Source organism: Onychostoma macrolepis, chromosome 06, assembly GCF_012432095.1.
Source record: "Onychostoma macrolepis isolate SWU-2019 chromosome 06, ASM1243209v1, whole genome shotgun sequence".
Lineage (NCBI taxonomy): Eukaryota > Metazoa > Chordata > Actinopteri > Cypriniformes > Cyprinidae > Onychostoma > Onychostoma macrolepis.
Window position 1 is genome coordinate 3813974 of NC_081160.1, and position 16415 is coordinate 3830388.

The 16415-nt window shown below is 35.1% G+C and overlaps 2 protein-coding genes across 3 annotated transcripts; one reads left to right on the top strand and one right to left on the bottom strand.

Moving 5' to 3' along the window:
* Positions 1-230: 230 nt before the first annotated feature.
* On the bottom strand, positions 231-2384 carry LOC131542536 (cytochrome b-c1 complex subunit 6, mitochondrial). Its single transcript, XM_058779336.1, has 4 exons — positions 2205-2384; positions 1866-1898; positions 865-1026; positions 231-546 (listed from the first exon to the last, which is right to left on the bottom strand). The coding sequence occupies exons 1-4, from the start codon at positions 2247-2249 to the stop codon at positions 514-516; spliced, it is 273 nt and encodes a 90-aa protein (XP_058635319.1). The 5' UTR covers positions 2250-2384; the 3' UTR covers positions 231-513.
* On the top strand, positions 2385-16415 carry LOC131542535 (vitamin D3 hydroxylase-associated protein). Of its 2 annotated transcripts, XM_058779335.1 has the most exons (16): positions 2385-2434; positions 2746-3095; positions 4920-5033; positions 6820-6960; positions 7039-7172; positions 7939-8145; positions 10194-10234; positions 10350-10474; positions 10570-10695; positions 10939-11036; positions 11146-11245; positions 11371-11414; positions 12300-12339; positions 13065-13173; positions 14630-14775; positions 15728-16415. In XM_058779335.1, exons 2-16 carry the CDS (start codon positions 2883-2885, stop codon positions 15860-15862), a joined length of 1773 nt encoding a protein of 590 aa, XP_058635318.1. In that variant the 5' UTR covers positions 2385-2434; positions 2746-2882; the 3' UTR covers positions 15863-16415. The 2 variants fall into 2 exon arrangements, 1 of the variants encoding a protein (XP_058635318.1); XR_009271724.1 differs by lacking the exons at positions 2385-2434; positions 15728-16415 and adding an exon at positions 14046-14170 and having other exon boundaries at positions 2678-3095; positions 14630-14769.

Below are 16415 nucleotides of genomic sequence, written 5' to 3' on the forward strand. Positions count from 1 at the left end.
AAAAGCAAATAAAACTTAATTTCATCCATTTAAATTTTACAAAACTAATTTCTCTAACGTTACTATTTAAATTTATTATTGTATGAAGAGCATCTTGTTTTGTAACCACAATGTTCCTTAATGCTAGCTTTTACCTGTGTACACTTATGATCTTTGTATACTGTTGATGCTTGTTTGCTCTTTAAATTCCCAACAGCCAAGTTATGGCAATAAAGTAATGAAAACAGCAGTTGTCTTTTCTTCTTTATTGTTATTTGTTGCATTAGCAATAAACCCAAATTTATGTCAACATCACCTCTTTACTGATCTCAACAACAGAAAACACATGAAAGATGAAAACAGAGCACAGTTATTAACACTTCAGTCACAATTCAGCAACATAGATGATTTGAAGAACCTATGGGTTACGGTGAATTGTTGAATCTGGGACAGAAATCAAATCTTATATAAATAACCGAGCACTGTATTTCTATAAGCAGACATCGATTTATAAACAGCGCTGAGATGCTCCATTTATTTGATTGACTGGAAAACCTTGTGAGCCACCTGCAGAAAACAAATAGAGCAGAACGTAGTTACAATGAATAATGTTTACAAAAATATTTTAAACAGTTCATTCAAAAACTACAAATGAATAATTTTGGGAGAATTTTTCACAGAAAAAAATAGCAGCATACAAGTTTGGTATGACAAACGAGAGGATAAATATTGATAGAATTTTTTTTGGTTTAACTACTCAATGTTAGGTGTGTGACTTCAAACCACATCTGTAAACAAGACACCAGCATCTTGGCAAAATCTAAACCTCTCTAGCAAATCACTGACATCTAACATCCACAGGTTCGGTTGAGCATCAGCACTCACACAGTGGTCACGAGCGTGCAAGAAGTCAAAGAGCTCCTCCGTACAGTCCTCTGTCGTCTCTGAGCGTGAGCCGACCCGTGTCTCGCACGCCTCGAGACGCTCACGAGTGTGAACGCAATGCTCCGACTGCTCACACTTCTCACGCATCGTCTCTAATGGGTCCTGAGGAGTAAATATTCAAACATATTCTTCATCAAACTCGGTATGCATAGACATCAAGACATTATGAAGATGCACACTGATGTACAGATGCAGGACTTGGGTTTGACAAATGAAAGTGAATTATATATCTATAGTATATAATAATAATAATAATAATAATATTATATATAGTGAATATATCTATTGGTAAATAAGGAGGACACAAGAAAAATGTAAGGATACATAAATTCAGAAAATCATCAAAACTGCACAGCTGTGACGAAGAAAATTCACATGGCATCCACAGGATCTACTTTTGCAAATGTGAAGATCTTGGCCATGTTCTTCACACACATTATGGAGCCAAACATAATTGCTGCATGCAGATGCATTTTCTTTTGAATTGGGGGTGAAATGACCTTTTCATTAACATTTTTATGAGATATATATAAAAATGTGCAATTATATTACATTATATTTTATATAGGTAGTTGACAAATAAAAATTGGACTGTGTCCTAAGTTTTGACAGAAAAAAATGTAGAAAAAAATTTAACAAACAAATAATATGAGAAAAATGTATCTTCATTCTTAGAGTTACAAACAGCATGAGAGAGGTTTATCTTCAATGTTAGAGGTTTTTTTTTTTTACATTTTTACATTATACACACATACATATATAGACATACATATATAGACATACATATATAAAGACGATGGTTTAAAAATTTGTATTTATAAAAAATCTATATATCCAAAGTGGCATATATATATATATATATATATATATATATACACACATACACATATATATACACACAATATAATATTGCATTATAATACAAGACATAAAAGACATACCACCATATCCTGCTCCTCTTCTTCTTCCTCCTCCTGAACACAAATAAATGTATTAATTGGATACATATACATGCATATTATATATACATAAATAACATGAAAGCAACAACAAAACATAGGATACCTAGGATGCGTGTGTTTACTCACACATACAAAACAAAGGCAAAATCTCACGCGACAGTCTAGACAGCAGAGGCATAAAATAATAGCTTATGTACATTAGATTCAACGTATAGATCAGGCTCGGCCCATTAGCCAGACCAGTTTTACATAAAGCGGCCTCTTTATCACACTAAATGACATTTAAAGCGCTCTGTAAAACATTATATGCTATTATACCTCCTCTGGCTCTCCATTCGTGATCATTTTATCTTCGAAAACCATGATTTCAGGTGAGTTTTCCTGACTTGACCCTCTGTGGACTGTCGATATGCGCCGATGGAGGACAGCGTGACACTTTCCGGAAGTTGGAAGTGTTTAAAGACTTTCATGTAAAGAGAGTCGGTCCACCTCTGTCAACTTCCGGTTCACAGTGTCTATCCACCTCACCTCAGTCCTGCCATCATCAGGTAGTGCATGTCATTGTGAATTCGACAATAATACTCAAAACTGTTAAGTAATATGACATTTTCACTATATTAATTACAGTACATTGTAAATGTAATACATTGTAAATGTTTTGCTGCCATCTGTTGGCCTGGAGTACGAACGTCAGTGGAACCAAATACTGTATAATAATACAGCTGAAATATATCATGTTTAAATGCATGTTAGCTATACTACCTACTCACACATACGGATATCACAGCTTTTCTCTCCGGTTTTTGAGCGTTGCTTGTAGTCTTTCTCTTATGAAGGGATCTGATTTCCATTCGTACAGGAAATGGAATGAAAGTTGGAGCTCTAGTGTGGACAATTCATTGTGGTGTCTTTAACTATGCCGAGGCTCTTAAAGACACGGTGACAACACTTGAGAGTACATCACTCCGCACGATCACAACACACTGAGCAACAGTTATGGACGGCTTTGATGTGCAGCAGCTTATATTAGACATGAATATGAACTGGACGCCGGTGATTGCAGCCACTGTTTGCGGTGCAGGTGCATTATATCTCTTCTTGAAATGGAGAAATAATCAGAAGATTCAGAAGAAAATATTAAACGCACGGAAAAGACGAGATAAATCTTTTCAACAGGCTGAACAAGCGGTGCAACAATTTAAAACAGAGGTATAAAAACTAACATGCATCTATTATTCATGCAATATACATATGGAATATGCATTGTGTATAGAGAAAGTGTTTATGAATGTGCATTTCATGTACGCAAATTATTTAAGTTGTCACAATGAAATCTTCTTCTACTGCAAGATGTAAACAATGAAGCAAGTAAGAAACAAACCAGTTTATGAAAATGTACAAATGAAAGGTGTAACAAAAATCCAAAATTTTTTCCATTCTTGTGCCAAACATGTAAAATAAATCAAATTAAATGCATTTAAATGATGCTTTAAATATATTAATAATCACATTTAAATGAATTGTAATACATTTAAAACAGTACAAATTTACTTCATTTTTCTTTTGCACGCGTAATATTTTAAAGTAAATTTAAGTTTGAAATTAGGTACAATCCACTTAACTAAGAGTAAAATTAACAAAGAGAATAAGTAAATTTAACTTGGCCAGTTAGAGTTTGTTGAGTAATTTCTACTTAATTATTTGAAGTTTACTCTGCAATACTCAAGTACATTTACATTTTTTTCAAGTACATTTTTTTTCTTTGTTTGTAAACTTTACTCAGACAATGAAGCACTGAAATAAGACATGATATTAAAGCTTAATGTTCACTTAGAAACATTTACATAAATAAGGCAGTAGATAGCTTGCTATACTTCCCATACTTTTCTAGAAGATAATATGTGACCCTGGACCACAAAACCAGTCTTAAGTTGCTGGGGTATATTTGTAGCAATAGTCAAAAATACACTGTATGGATCAAAATTATCGATATTTCTTTTATGCCAAAAATCATTAGGATATTAAGTAAAGATCATGTTCCATGAAGATATTTTGTACATTTCTTACCGTAAATATATCAAAACTTCATTTTTGATTAGTAATATGCATTGCTAAGAACTTAATTTGAACAACTTTAAAGGGGATTTTCTCAATATTTAGATTTTTTTTGCACCCTCGGTTTCCAGATTTTCAAATAGTTCTATCTCGGCCAAGACTGGTTAAGACTGGTTTTGTTGTCCAGGGTCACATATGTCCACACAATATAATTAATACCTAACCGAACACAGAGACCTCAATACTTGGTACACAATAAACAATGCCGGTAACAATCAGTGGATTGTGTTTGAGTATGAATGGGTCATTTTGAGTAGAAAATCAACTCACAAATATCACAAAACAAACCATAGAACAGTGTAAATACAACTAGAAAACAGTGGAAAAATTCGACCTAATTATGATGGGAACACTAGTATCATAACTTTGATATTTACTCACAGAATCCTGGTAAACATAACAAACAATTGCAAGTAATATATATTTATAATATATTTATAAGTTCAAACTTTAATTTCTAAAGACCTGAATTGAATACTAATATAGAATTTACTCTTTTTTTTTTATTCTTGCCTGAACTAAATCTGTATTATTTACTTCACCACAGAATAATTTTTATTAGTGCAGTCTGACTTTTATAGAGAATCAGATAAAGATAAAGTCTATCTTCACTATATTGTTGACTCTTTTCTGAATGCATGAGAGTGTGGGGTAGTTTTCCATTTTTCCATAACCAACAACATTACAAGAATATTACAATACTGAAATTTTAGTTTAAACTAATTTATCAGATTTAACTAGATGTTTGGAAACCAACATATAAAACCATTGCTAGAGAAAATAAGCATTTGTGTAATTGGACTTTTGACTCAAAACTGTTTAGTTACTGAGATTAGGCACCTGTGACAACTAGCCCCAGTCTCCTCTATTGTAAATTAATTCAATAAATATTTGATGTTTTTTTCTGCATCTTTCTAGAACCCAGACTTTGAGAGCAGCTCTATAGTGTCTCTGTCTTTGCCTGAGCTCACTGGGAAACTCAAGGACGGCTCCCTGCAGCCAGACGCTGTGCTTTATGCCTTTATGGAAAAGGTTGTGACTGCTGCCATATTTTACATGTGGATACTGTACTGTGTGAGATTTATGAGTTTATGGCCCGCTTCAGAGGTTTACAATCGATGTTTTAATTGCTATAATTTTTAGATCTTAAGCCGTCTTGTGCAGTCTATTCTATACAACATTTACTAATAGTTTTAATCATATTTTTATTTATATTATAAATGTCAGCTATAGTATTATTAAAAAATATCTCTCCACTTAAAAGAGGATAAGCAGTAATACATTATTAGAAATGAAACCTATAGTAATTATGGTGTTGTTGAACAACTGGTTAATAAATTGTAATTAATTTGAATTCACTTGTACAAAATGTGGGAATATAATATTGTATTTTCTCGTGTATATAGTGCTGCTTGAAAGTTTGTGAACCCTTTACAATTTTCTATATTTCTGCATAAATATGACCCAAAACATCAGATTTTTGCTCAAGTCCTGAAAGTAGACAAAGAGAACCCAATCAAACAAATGAGACAAAAATATTTTATTTATTGAGAAAAATGATCCATTGTTAAATATCTGTGCGTTGCAAAAGTATGTGAATCTTTGCTTTCAGTATCTGGTGTGACCTCATTTTTCAGTTGGATTAAGATCTGGACCTCAGCCAATCTAAAACATTAACTTTGTTCTTCTTTAACCATTCTTTGGTAGAACGACTTTGGTATGCTTGGGGTCATTGTCTTGCTGCATGGCCCACTTTCTCTTGAGACTCAGTTCTGGGACAGATGTCCTGATATTTTCCTTTAGAATTTGCTGGTATAATTCAGGATTCATTGTTCCATCAATGATGGCAAGTCGTCCTGGCCCAGATGCAGCAAACCAGGCTCAAACCATGATACTACCACCACCATGTTTCACAGATGGGATAGGTTTCTTATGTTGGAATGCAGTGTTTTTTCTTTTTTTCAAAACGTAACGCTTCTCATTTAAAACAAAAAGTTCTATTTTGGTCTCATCTGTCCACAAAACTCTTCTCCAATAGCCCTCTGGCTTGTCCACATGATCTTTAGCAAACTGCAGACGGGCAGCAATTCAATGGCTTTCTTCTTGCAACTCTGTCATGCGCACCTTGGATGTTCAGTGTTCTGCTGATGGTGGAGTCATGAACATTAACAATAGCCAATGTGAGAAAGGCCTTTAGTTGCTTAGAAGTTACCCTGTGGGTTCCTTTGCAACCTTGCGGACTGTTAGACGTCTTGCTTTTGGAGTGATCTTTGTTGGTGGACCACTCTTGGGGAGGGTAACAGTGGTCTTGAATTTCCTGACTGTGGATTTGTGGAGTCCAAACCCTTTAGAGATGGTTTTGTGACCTTTTCCAACCTGATGAGCAACAGAAACTCTCTTTCTGAGGTCCTTGGAGATCTCCTTTGTTCGTGCCATGATTCACTTCCACAAACATGATCAAACTTTGATAGATCCCTGTTCTTTAAATTAAACAGGGCAGGCAATGACATCTGATAGCCATCCCACTGTTTGAAAACACCTCTGAACAGATGGACTCTAATTTCACATTCAAATTACCAGCTAATCCTAGAGATTCACATACCTTTGCAACGCACAGTTATGTAACAATGGATCATTTTTCTTAATAAATAAATGACAAAGAACATTTTTTTTTGTCTCATTTGTTTGATTGGGTTCTCTTTGTCTACTTTCAGGACTTGTGTGAAAATCTGATGTTTTGGGTCATATTTATGCAGAAATACAGAAAATTGTAAAAGAAAACGCTTATTGTTGAGTTGTGTAATGTTGTACTTCAAAGGCTCTGGAGGTGAGCAAGAATCTGAACTGCAGCACTGAGATCTTAATGGAGTCCGTGACGCAGCTGAAAGACATCAACACTCAAAAGAAAGGTCTTCTGTATGGAGTGCCCATCAGCATCAAGGACAATGTCGCATATGAGGTGAATACGATGGTTAGACAGGTTCAGAGAAGTGTCTTCCTGTTTGCGGTGAATGAAACGTCGTGTTTGTGTGAGCAGGGTCATGACGCTTCCTGTGGTGTGGTGAGTAAGTTGGATCAGCCTGAGCCTGGGGACAGTGTGGTGGTTACAGTGCTGAAGAAGCACGGCGCGATCCCATTCATCAAGACCAACATACCACAAAGTCTTCTCAAGTGAGTAAACACTGTATCATTGAAAATGGGAATACCTGGTAATATCAAATTATTTGCAGGCCAAGAAGAGTCATGAAAATTAATCTTTAGCCAGCAAGAGTGTATGAAGAGACCATGCAGTTAGTAGCTCATTCACTGGAGCCTGTATTCATGAAATCCAACTGTTTACCTCACAAATCAATTTATTTGTTACTATTTTGAAACAATTTATCTTATGAACGGTGACATGCAGCCCAAGGGCAAACATTACTGTAACTACTTTGCTGATTCTAAAAGTACCGGTCTAATGTACCAGTACTTCAGTTCTCTCCTGCAGACTTCAGTAAACAGAACAGATTTTTATTGGCATCTGTTAAACTTATGGTATTATGACATTATGGGCTGGTACACGCGAATGTATAAGATCTAAGGTGTAACTTATGCTGAAACCATGATTTTCCCAAGATAAGACCCCTGTACAGTACATATAAAACCAGTCATAAACACCTGGGGCTCCACAATCATTATACATTTTATGAGAGGTAAAAGTTGATTATAATGAACTCGATCACAAATGCCAAGTTTCAGGGGTCAGCTAGAGTAGTACAGATGTTAGAGCAGAAATATAAATGCGTAGGTGTGTCTTTAGCCGTTTCTTGAAGGTTGTGATGGTCTCAGCAGATCAGGTGGAGATTAGAAGCTTGTTCCACCACTGAAGAACAGAGAGAGTGAAGGTTCTGGAAAGCTACTTACCAACCCTAACCCTCTGTATTTGTATCTACTGTAGTTATGACTGCAGTAACCCCATTTATGGGCAAACCTTGAACCCCTGTAACCTTCAGAAGACCCCTGGTGGTTCATCCGGAGGAGAGGGAGCTCTGATTGGCGGAGGCGGCTCCATCCTGGGCCTAGGCACTGACATTGGTGGGAGCATTCGTATCCCAGCATCCTTCTGTGGGATTTGTGGATTTAAGCCCACAGCAAGGAGGCTAAGGTACGTATGCATCTTTCAATGTGAGGTTACTGTATGTGGTGAGGAAAAGTTTCATATTTCAAAGCAAAGGGTCCACAGTAGGTTTTGGAAGTGTGATGTGTTGTAGATATTTATTTTTTTTAAATGAAGAACACGGTCAGAGACAGAGTCTTTTGAGATTTTATTCTTGCAAGAAAGTCAGTGAGCTCCGCCATATGTGTGACAAAAATAAGTGAGCATGCTTCTCTGCTTTTATACCCTTTTGCCCTACTGTTTTCAATAGCTGTCTCCCAATATTACCATATATAGCTAAGAAAGCGTGATAAGCACTTGATATGTTTCACTCCTCACATAGCATCTTCCCGAAATCCTCATGATATACTGTTTTTTTTTTTTTTAAGCAAACAAGAACAAGCAGGTCATCGTGACATCTTCTCATATTCAGGCAGAAGCAGGCCTCACTCTCAAACACTCATATACCAGTTCATAATATCAAAGAAATATTGTAGTAAATATATGGAGTAAATATGAATAATATGAGGTTAATTTACACAGATGCTTCTTACAGTAATTGACAACAAAGGTTTTAAAGATTCTGTCCTACAAATTACCTCTTGAAGAGTTACGTAATTCCCTTGTGTCTTATCAATGTAAATCATAAACATTAATATGTTGAAATATTGCTGTGTGTTCAAACGGTAACAGAGTTAACTATCCTAGTTCTTTTAGCCATCAAAAGCCATGTGCTCAGGTATTTATTAGAAATATAATGTAATGCTTGTATTACTACAAATCTCCAGTTTTCAATAATCCGTTGTTTAGTATAGAAAATTAAGGTAACAGGGTTGATCATTTAAGAGAAAAGTCTAACAAAATAAATATTAATGTGATAACACTTTTATAGCTACATGTGACCCTGGACCACAAAACCAGTCTTAAGTGTCAATTTTTCAAAATTGAGATTTATACATCACCTGGAAGCTGAATAAATAAGCTTTCCATTAATGTATGGTTTGTTAGGATTGGACAATATTTGGCCGAGATACAACTATATGAATATCTGGAATCTGAGGGTGCAAAAAAATCTAAATATTGAGAAATTCGCATTTAAAATTGCCTAAATGAAGTTCTTGGCAATGCATATTACTAATCAAAAATGAAGTTTTGATATATTTACGGTAAGAAATTTACAAAATATCTTCATGGAACATGATCTTTACTTAATATCCTAATGATTTTTGGCATAAAATAAAAATTGATAATTTTGACCCATACAGTGTATTTTTGGCTATTGCTACAAATATACCCCAGCAACTTAAAATACAGACATAAAACTACTATAAGCATTCTGCATATGAGGTGGTCCCATCGCCGAGAGGCCCAGATGACCTCTTTGACCTCATGGTGAGCCTGAGAGGAGTAAATAGAAGTTAAGCATATGGAGAGAAATCTCACGAATAGGAGAGAGTACGTTTCAATAACAAAATACCTCTTTACTGTCTACTACATGTATATGATACTTTATTTGATCAATTAAAATATAGGAGGTTAAATGCTGATTAATAACTCGATTAATAATAATTCAAAAAGGATATAAATTAATATATACTTGTATATGAAGGCCGCCATGGATCCAGATTCCACTCCTTCATATATGTGCATATATACAGTATATATAAAAGACAAAATAGTATTATTAACTAGAATGATTCAAAAGTAGCCTAATTGCTAATATATCAAGGGAATCACATTGCTAAATGTTACACACGTTTATTTTTACTTTATATGACTTATTTATTTTATTGTGTATATGTGGCTGAATCTCAGAAAAACATGTCTAGGTCATATTTTCATTGACATATAATGTGGCTTTGTAAAAATGCTTTATTTTATTCAAGCAATACATATTTCTTGTTACCTGTTTTTGATTTTGGGGTGAAACATTTCCTGTTCTGTATGATCTTGTATGATCTTGACAGATTTATTGAAAGTCGCTTTTCAACTTTCACCTTAATCTACCTGTTTTTCTTGTTCTTTTTTTTTTTTTTTTTTTAATCATTTATATTTAGCATTCAAGGAATCGGTTCATGCGTCAAAGGCCAGAAATCAGGTGAGCTCATCATGCTGATCTAGTTCTGAATGGTACACTAGAACAGAACATCGTGTACTAGAACAACGTGTAATGTGTGTCGTGTCATTGTAGCATTATGGTGATTTATTTGCAGTGTTGTCCTCTCTTGGCCCTATGGGAAGGGACGTTGAAAGCTTGGCACTGTGCATGCGGGCACTGCTCTGTCAGGACATGTTCTCCTTAGACCCCACCATCCCTCCCATACCATTCAACCAAGAGGTTTGGCATTAAATAAAATATCACACACCAGATGTTTGTATTTGTGATGTGTTGTGTGAATGCCGAATCTATGATACTTTGCTTTTGTTAAACAGCTGTATGAGAGCTCAGAGCCCCTGAGGATTGGTTATTATGAGAACGATGGGTACCTGCAGCCATCTCCGAGCATGGCCAGGGCATTCAGGGAGACTAAGGACCTGCTGGAGAGAGCGGGGCACACGGTACACAGACACACCGCATTAACAGTTGTTATGCAATTTAATGCAAACTAATGGCAGCTTGTAGGTAAGAAAGAAAATGCCCTTTTTAAACCACACAACAGTGGTTATGAATTGGTCATGAATAGTTTTCAGTCCACTATAGTGGACACCTCTAAAGGTTAAAAGCTGTGTCAACACGTTATACATGTGTGATAAAGACTTGATAAGCTGGTCTGATGTTCAGGCATGTCGTTCACATTTTAGCTGGTTCCATTCCAACCCCTGCGGCTCTACCATGTCTTCCATGAGTTGATTTTAAGAGGGATCTTGGGTGACGGAGGTCGTGCCCTCCTTAGTCATCTGTACGTCTCTTATCAGCACATTCAGATTTCCATTTAGAAAAACTAGTCTCCGCTTATTGATAGTAACCACGTGTCTGTTGTATATTGTGTGTGTTTTGTGTGCTTTCAGGAATGCAGGTCCCATTGACCTGTGTCTCCGCCCTCAGGCCATCATGCTGAGCACTCCGCGCTTCATAAAGAAGCTTGTTTCTGTTGTTCTCAAGCCTTTTGTAAGTGCTGTAATTGCAGTTGTTTCCTGCTTCTCATATGTATCTAATTAAGCAATGAGTTGTTTTGGAAAGAGGATATTCAACCTAATATGTTTTTCACTGCTCTTTATGTTTGTGCTCTTCAGTATCCACGGTTGTCTGCAACCATAGATGCAAGTATTGGAGTCGGGTCAGTTATAGAGATGCACATTTCACATAGTTATGTTGATAAATATTATTTTCTAGAGTGTAATTTATGTTGGTTACAATTACATTTTTTTTTTTTATGTACAATTTAAAAGTTTTAGAAAAAATTGAAATATACTACCGCTCAAAGTTTGGGATCAGTAAAGCAGTACTTTTATTTTGCAAAGATGCATTAAATTGATAAAGCAACAATAATAACTTTTGCATAGTTAAAAAAGCAAAAGTTAAAAATGCTGTTTTTGTTTTTGTTTTTTAATTTGTATTAATTAATTACAAAATACATTTGATCGTGTTTTACACTAAAATATGAAGCAGCACAACTGTTTTCAACACTAATAACACTCATAAATGTTTCTTGAGAAGCAAATCAGCATATTATAATGATTTCTGAAGGATCATGTGACACTGAAGACTGGAGTAATGATGCTGAAAATTCAGCTTTGATCACAGGAATAAACTACATTTAAGAGTATATTCAGATTTTTAAAGTTAAATTGTAATACATTTTCACAATATTACTGTTTTTGCTGTATATTGATCAAATAAGTGCAGCCTTGGTGAGTAGAAACATAAAAAAAAAAAAAAACAACAACTTAGCAATCACAAACTTTTGAATGGAAGTGTATTTTCACCCAAAAATGAAAAAAAATATATATATTATTTACTTTTAAAATGAATTATTTACTCTTCAAAACCCCAAAAAGGACTTTGATTTAACGTTTTTTACAGCAAACAAAAAACACCATAATATATATTCACAGTCTTCAGAAGTCTTCTGACAGCTTTGTGTTTGTGCAGAATTTAAATTAGTTTCTGGGTAAACTGTTCCTTTAGTATAATATATATCAATTAACCCCCTTCTTTTAAGGTCTGTGGCAGATTTGTGGAGACAACATGCAAATATTGAGGTAGTCTTTTATTATATTGATTATATTTTTATGATGTGGTTTTTCAATAGCTTTCATCAACACCACTGAAACTGTAGAAATTATTATCAACTTTATTAACGGAACAAGAGCTGGAGGCACAAAATATTTAACATTTACAGACATGGTTTTATGTTGATGTTTTGGAACTGAGCCGGGGCTGTAAGAGACCTTTGTTCTCAATCTTAAATATAATTAACTACATAAATGTGTAACAAAGTTACAAATCATATAATCCAATTAACTCAGCAGTAAACTGTTGAGCAATATATAAAACAATGCCAAAGAAATAAACTTACAAAGTCAGGAACACACAAACTCTACAAAGGAAAAGGAAAAAGACGAAATCCTGACGAAAACCAACATACACTTCAATGGCTTCTTCACATTGCTCAACCAAAAGCTGTTGCACAATTGCTCACCTAAAAATCTGCTAAATAGGTCTTGCACAACTTGCACAAACACACCTCACACCTTCCTCAACTTTTAAATTGAAAATGTTTCTGCCAAATTGACCACATTCTTCAGCTCTTGTGTCTGAACTGTATTTTGCATGCTGTATAATGTGTATGACATTGTTATGTGTTCTTTGTTCCAGTGTATTACTGTGACCATGTTGAGCAAATTCCTGTTCCTGGCACATACTGAATATGAAAGATTCTTATTCTGACGTGATTGCAAGAGGTTTTCTGTTTTCTTATCTGTAGGAATACATTCAGGAGGTGATAGCTGAGTGGAGGAGACTGAATGTGGATGTATTGCTGTGTCCCATGCTTGGACCAGCCTACAATTTCCATTACTGCGGGAAACTCAACAGTACTGTCTTACCTCATATTTACATGACCATTACATTTTCATTATTATCTTTGTGCCTGTAAACCCAGGCTTGACATTATTTTTGTGATGAAGTGCAATTTATATATACAGTGTGTGTGTGTGTGTGTGTGTATGTATGTATATGTCTTTTTTTTTCTTGTTAATCACAGCACCACATCTGACAGCTCATTCTTTTTTATATAGCTTTTAATTCCTTCAGCATTACTAGTTAGTTGCTAATTAATTTGACTAGAAAAATATTATTTTTGACCTGTCATACGTCTACTTTTGATTACATCTCCTTGATGGTTTTAAAGGTATAGTTCACCCTCAGACTATCCAAGATGTAGATGAGTTTGTTTCGTCATGGGAACAGATTTTGAGAAATGTAGCATCACATTACTTGATCACCAATGGATCCTCTGCAGTGAATGGGTGCCGTCAGAATGAAAGTCCAAACAGCTGATAAAAACATCACAATAATCCACACCACTCCAGTCCATCAGTTAATGTCTTGTGAAGTGAAAAGCTGTGTGTTTGTAAAAAAAACTAATTAATCATTAAGATGTTTTTAACTTCAAACTGCTGCTTCCAGCTAAAATATAGGTCCTTTATTTCTATAATATTGCTTTCTCCAGTGCAAAAGTGGTCTCGTCTGGCTCAGGAGAGATATATGCACAGATCAAGCACGTTTACAAGCCAAAACAGTTCTAAACAAATATGTGGGTGGATTTTTATGTGAGAGTCAACAGAGGTTGGACTTTTTCACTGGAGGAACCGTTATTACGGATTATGGATTCTTGATTAGGCCAGAAGCAACGCTTTAAAGTTATCATGCCTTAATAATGGATTTGTTTCTTACAAACACACAGCTTTTGGCTTCACAAGATCTCACAAGTTAACTGATGGACTGGAGCGGTGTGGATTATTGTGATGTTTTTATCAGCTGTTTGGACTCTCATTCTGACGGCACCCATTCACTGCAGAGCATCCACTGGTGAGCAAGTGATGAAATGCTACATTTCTCCAAATCTGTTCAAAAGGAAAAACAAACTTATCTACATTTTGAATAAAAACTTGCTTGTTCAGAAAAAGAAGCAAACTTGTATATCCTTGAATGCCCTGAGGTTGAGGACATTTTCAGCAAATTTTCATTTTTGGTTGAAATATTCCTGTAACATATTTATTATAAAAATTTTACTGTATTTAACTTGCAAAGCTGAGGGAATAAAAGCTTACTTGCATTACCCACCGTATGTGCCAATTTTTATACTTCCTGTTAGTGGTTTACTTAAAAACGGTCAAAAACTGTGGATTGTGTTTCCGTGTCAGTTTGAAATCGTGTTGTATGTTTCTGCAGTTTAATGTTACTTATTAACTCGACCGTAATTATTTCAGCATAATGTAAGGCCAGTAACTGTCACCTAGATGCAGTAAACTTTCTCCGCTCCTGAAGGTGCTGCCAGTTACACCAGTCTGTACAACCTGCTGAACTTCCCTGCCGGGGCCGTGACCGTGTCTACAGTGACAGAGAGGGACGAGGCACAGCTCAGTCAGTACACGGGTGCCCATGGGGACATGTGGGACAAACTCTTCGTTAAGGTACATTTTTTTCCCAGTTCAAGACCACTGAGGTAAATTGACATTAAATGCATATGTATTTTTTGTCAACCTTAATATATTGTAAAAAACATTGTGTGGGTTGAATGCCTGACTTACCACAAGGAGGCAGTGTAGTCACGATTACCACGAAGGAACCACACAGCAAATGGTTTTTAGCAAAAACATGTTTTTTTTTGTTTTTGTTTTTTTATTATAAACTTTATAATTTTATTAAATATAATGCTCTTATAACTTGAGAAAAAACGTAGTAAAGCCTTATATGGCACTGTGTATATTTGGGTCATTCTAATCTAAGAAGACTGCACTATTTGATCCAGATGTTTTAATTTAATAATTACAAACAATTAACAGGTGTCAAAAAATTGTTTGTCCATGCCCTTTTTAGCCCAATCCTCAATATAGGATGACAATCTTACATTGTGCCAATAGATTACTATGTTTTCATATGTGTTGTTACAAATAACACATTATAACAAGGAAATAATATGTTTAAATTAAATTTTAATTGGGTTTAATTGTCAGTGTAGAAATGACTGTAGAGATTTATATGAATGTAGAAATGACTAGTTTCTTTTACAGTCAATAATGTTTCATCTTGTGTCATAAAAATGCTGTATTACATGTATTACAAAGCAAACCCAAGTTTCGTTTCTTTGTGTGTACTTCTGTAGCTATACTTGTGAGGGGCAAACGTCCTCACTTACATAGTAAAATATCATGACTGCAAAATAGTGTGGCCATCACTAGTTAAAAAGTCTTATAAATTGATCAAATCATGTTTCTGTAATCAATCAGCACAGGTTTCTGTGTTGTTTTTATGTTTATGGCCATAGAAGTGTCATTTAACTGATATAAAAACAATGGAAGTCTATGAGATGTCCCCACTGATATATTGAAATGTGTGTGTGTGTGTGTGTGTGTGTGTTTTCAGGCAGTGAAGGGTGGTGTTGGTCTCCCTGTGGCAGTGCAGTGTGTATCTCTGCCGTGGCAGGATGAAATGTGTCTGCGCTTTATGAGAGAGGTGGAACAGCTCACAGCCAAGAGCAAACTCACCAAGAAACATTAATGACTGAAATTCTGCTGCATATGTTTGTGGGCTGCTAACGGTTCAGTCCCAGGTGAGTCATGAGCAGGCCTGCACTGAATCTGTGACCGCAGAAACATCCACAGACGTTCTAGGAAGCTCACAAATCCTATATGTTGTTGCCTCAGTGATTGTGTGTTAAGGATTTGGAAGAAATAATGGTACTATAATATTCATTTACTTATTTTTCAATGTTAAAATACTTTTATTAATATTCTGAAATTACTATAAATAAGCCATTTGTATGTTTGTCAACCAGTGGTATACGGGAAGAATCTATGTGAAATTAGGCTTTATTTTCCACAATAACATTTGGTGACGATAGTGCCGCAGAAATTGCACACCTTAATAATAAATAACAAGTAACTGTAAATCATTTCTCACAATGTTAATGAAACATGATTATTCACACTCCGTATAGAAGCAATGCAGCTTCATCAAGACTGAATGAGGATTTGAATGTATCTCTTTCATTTCTGTATCACTTTGTATAATTTAATGCCACACAAATTCAATAAAGTAAAAATGAATCAGA

Bases quoted from the DNA above. Each gene is read 5' to 3' on its own strand.
- LOC131542535 (XM_058779335.1), top strand. From the start codon at position 2,883: ATGGACGGCTTTGATGTGCAGCAGCTTATATTAGACATGAATATGAAC. The intron at 8,146-10,193 runs GTACGTATGCAT...ATTTATATTTAG, and splicing joins CCCACAGCAAGGAGGCTAAG to CATTCAAGGAATCGGTTCAT. The intron at 10,475-10,569 runs GTTTGGCATTAA...TTTGTTAAACAG, and splicing joins CCATACCATTCAACCAAGAG to CTGTATGAGAGCTCAGAGCC.
- LOC131542536 (XM_058779336.1), bottom strand. From the start codon at position 2,249: ATGGTTTTCGAAGATAAAATGATCACGAATGGAGAGCCAGAGGAG. The intron at 1,027-1,865 runs GTATGTCTTTTA...TTTACTCCTCAG, and splicing joins AAGAGGAGCAGGATATGGTG to GACCCATTAGAGACGATGCG. The intron at 547-864 runs GTGAGTGCTGAT...TGTTTTCTGCAG, and splicing joins TGCACGCTCGTGACCACTGT to GTGGCTCACAAGGTTTTCCA.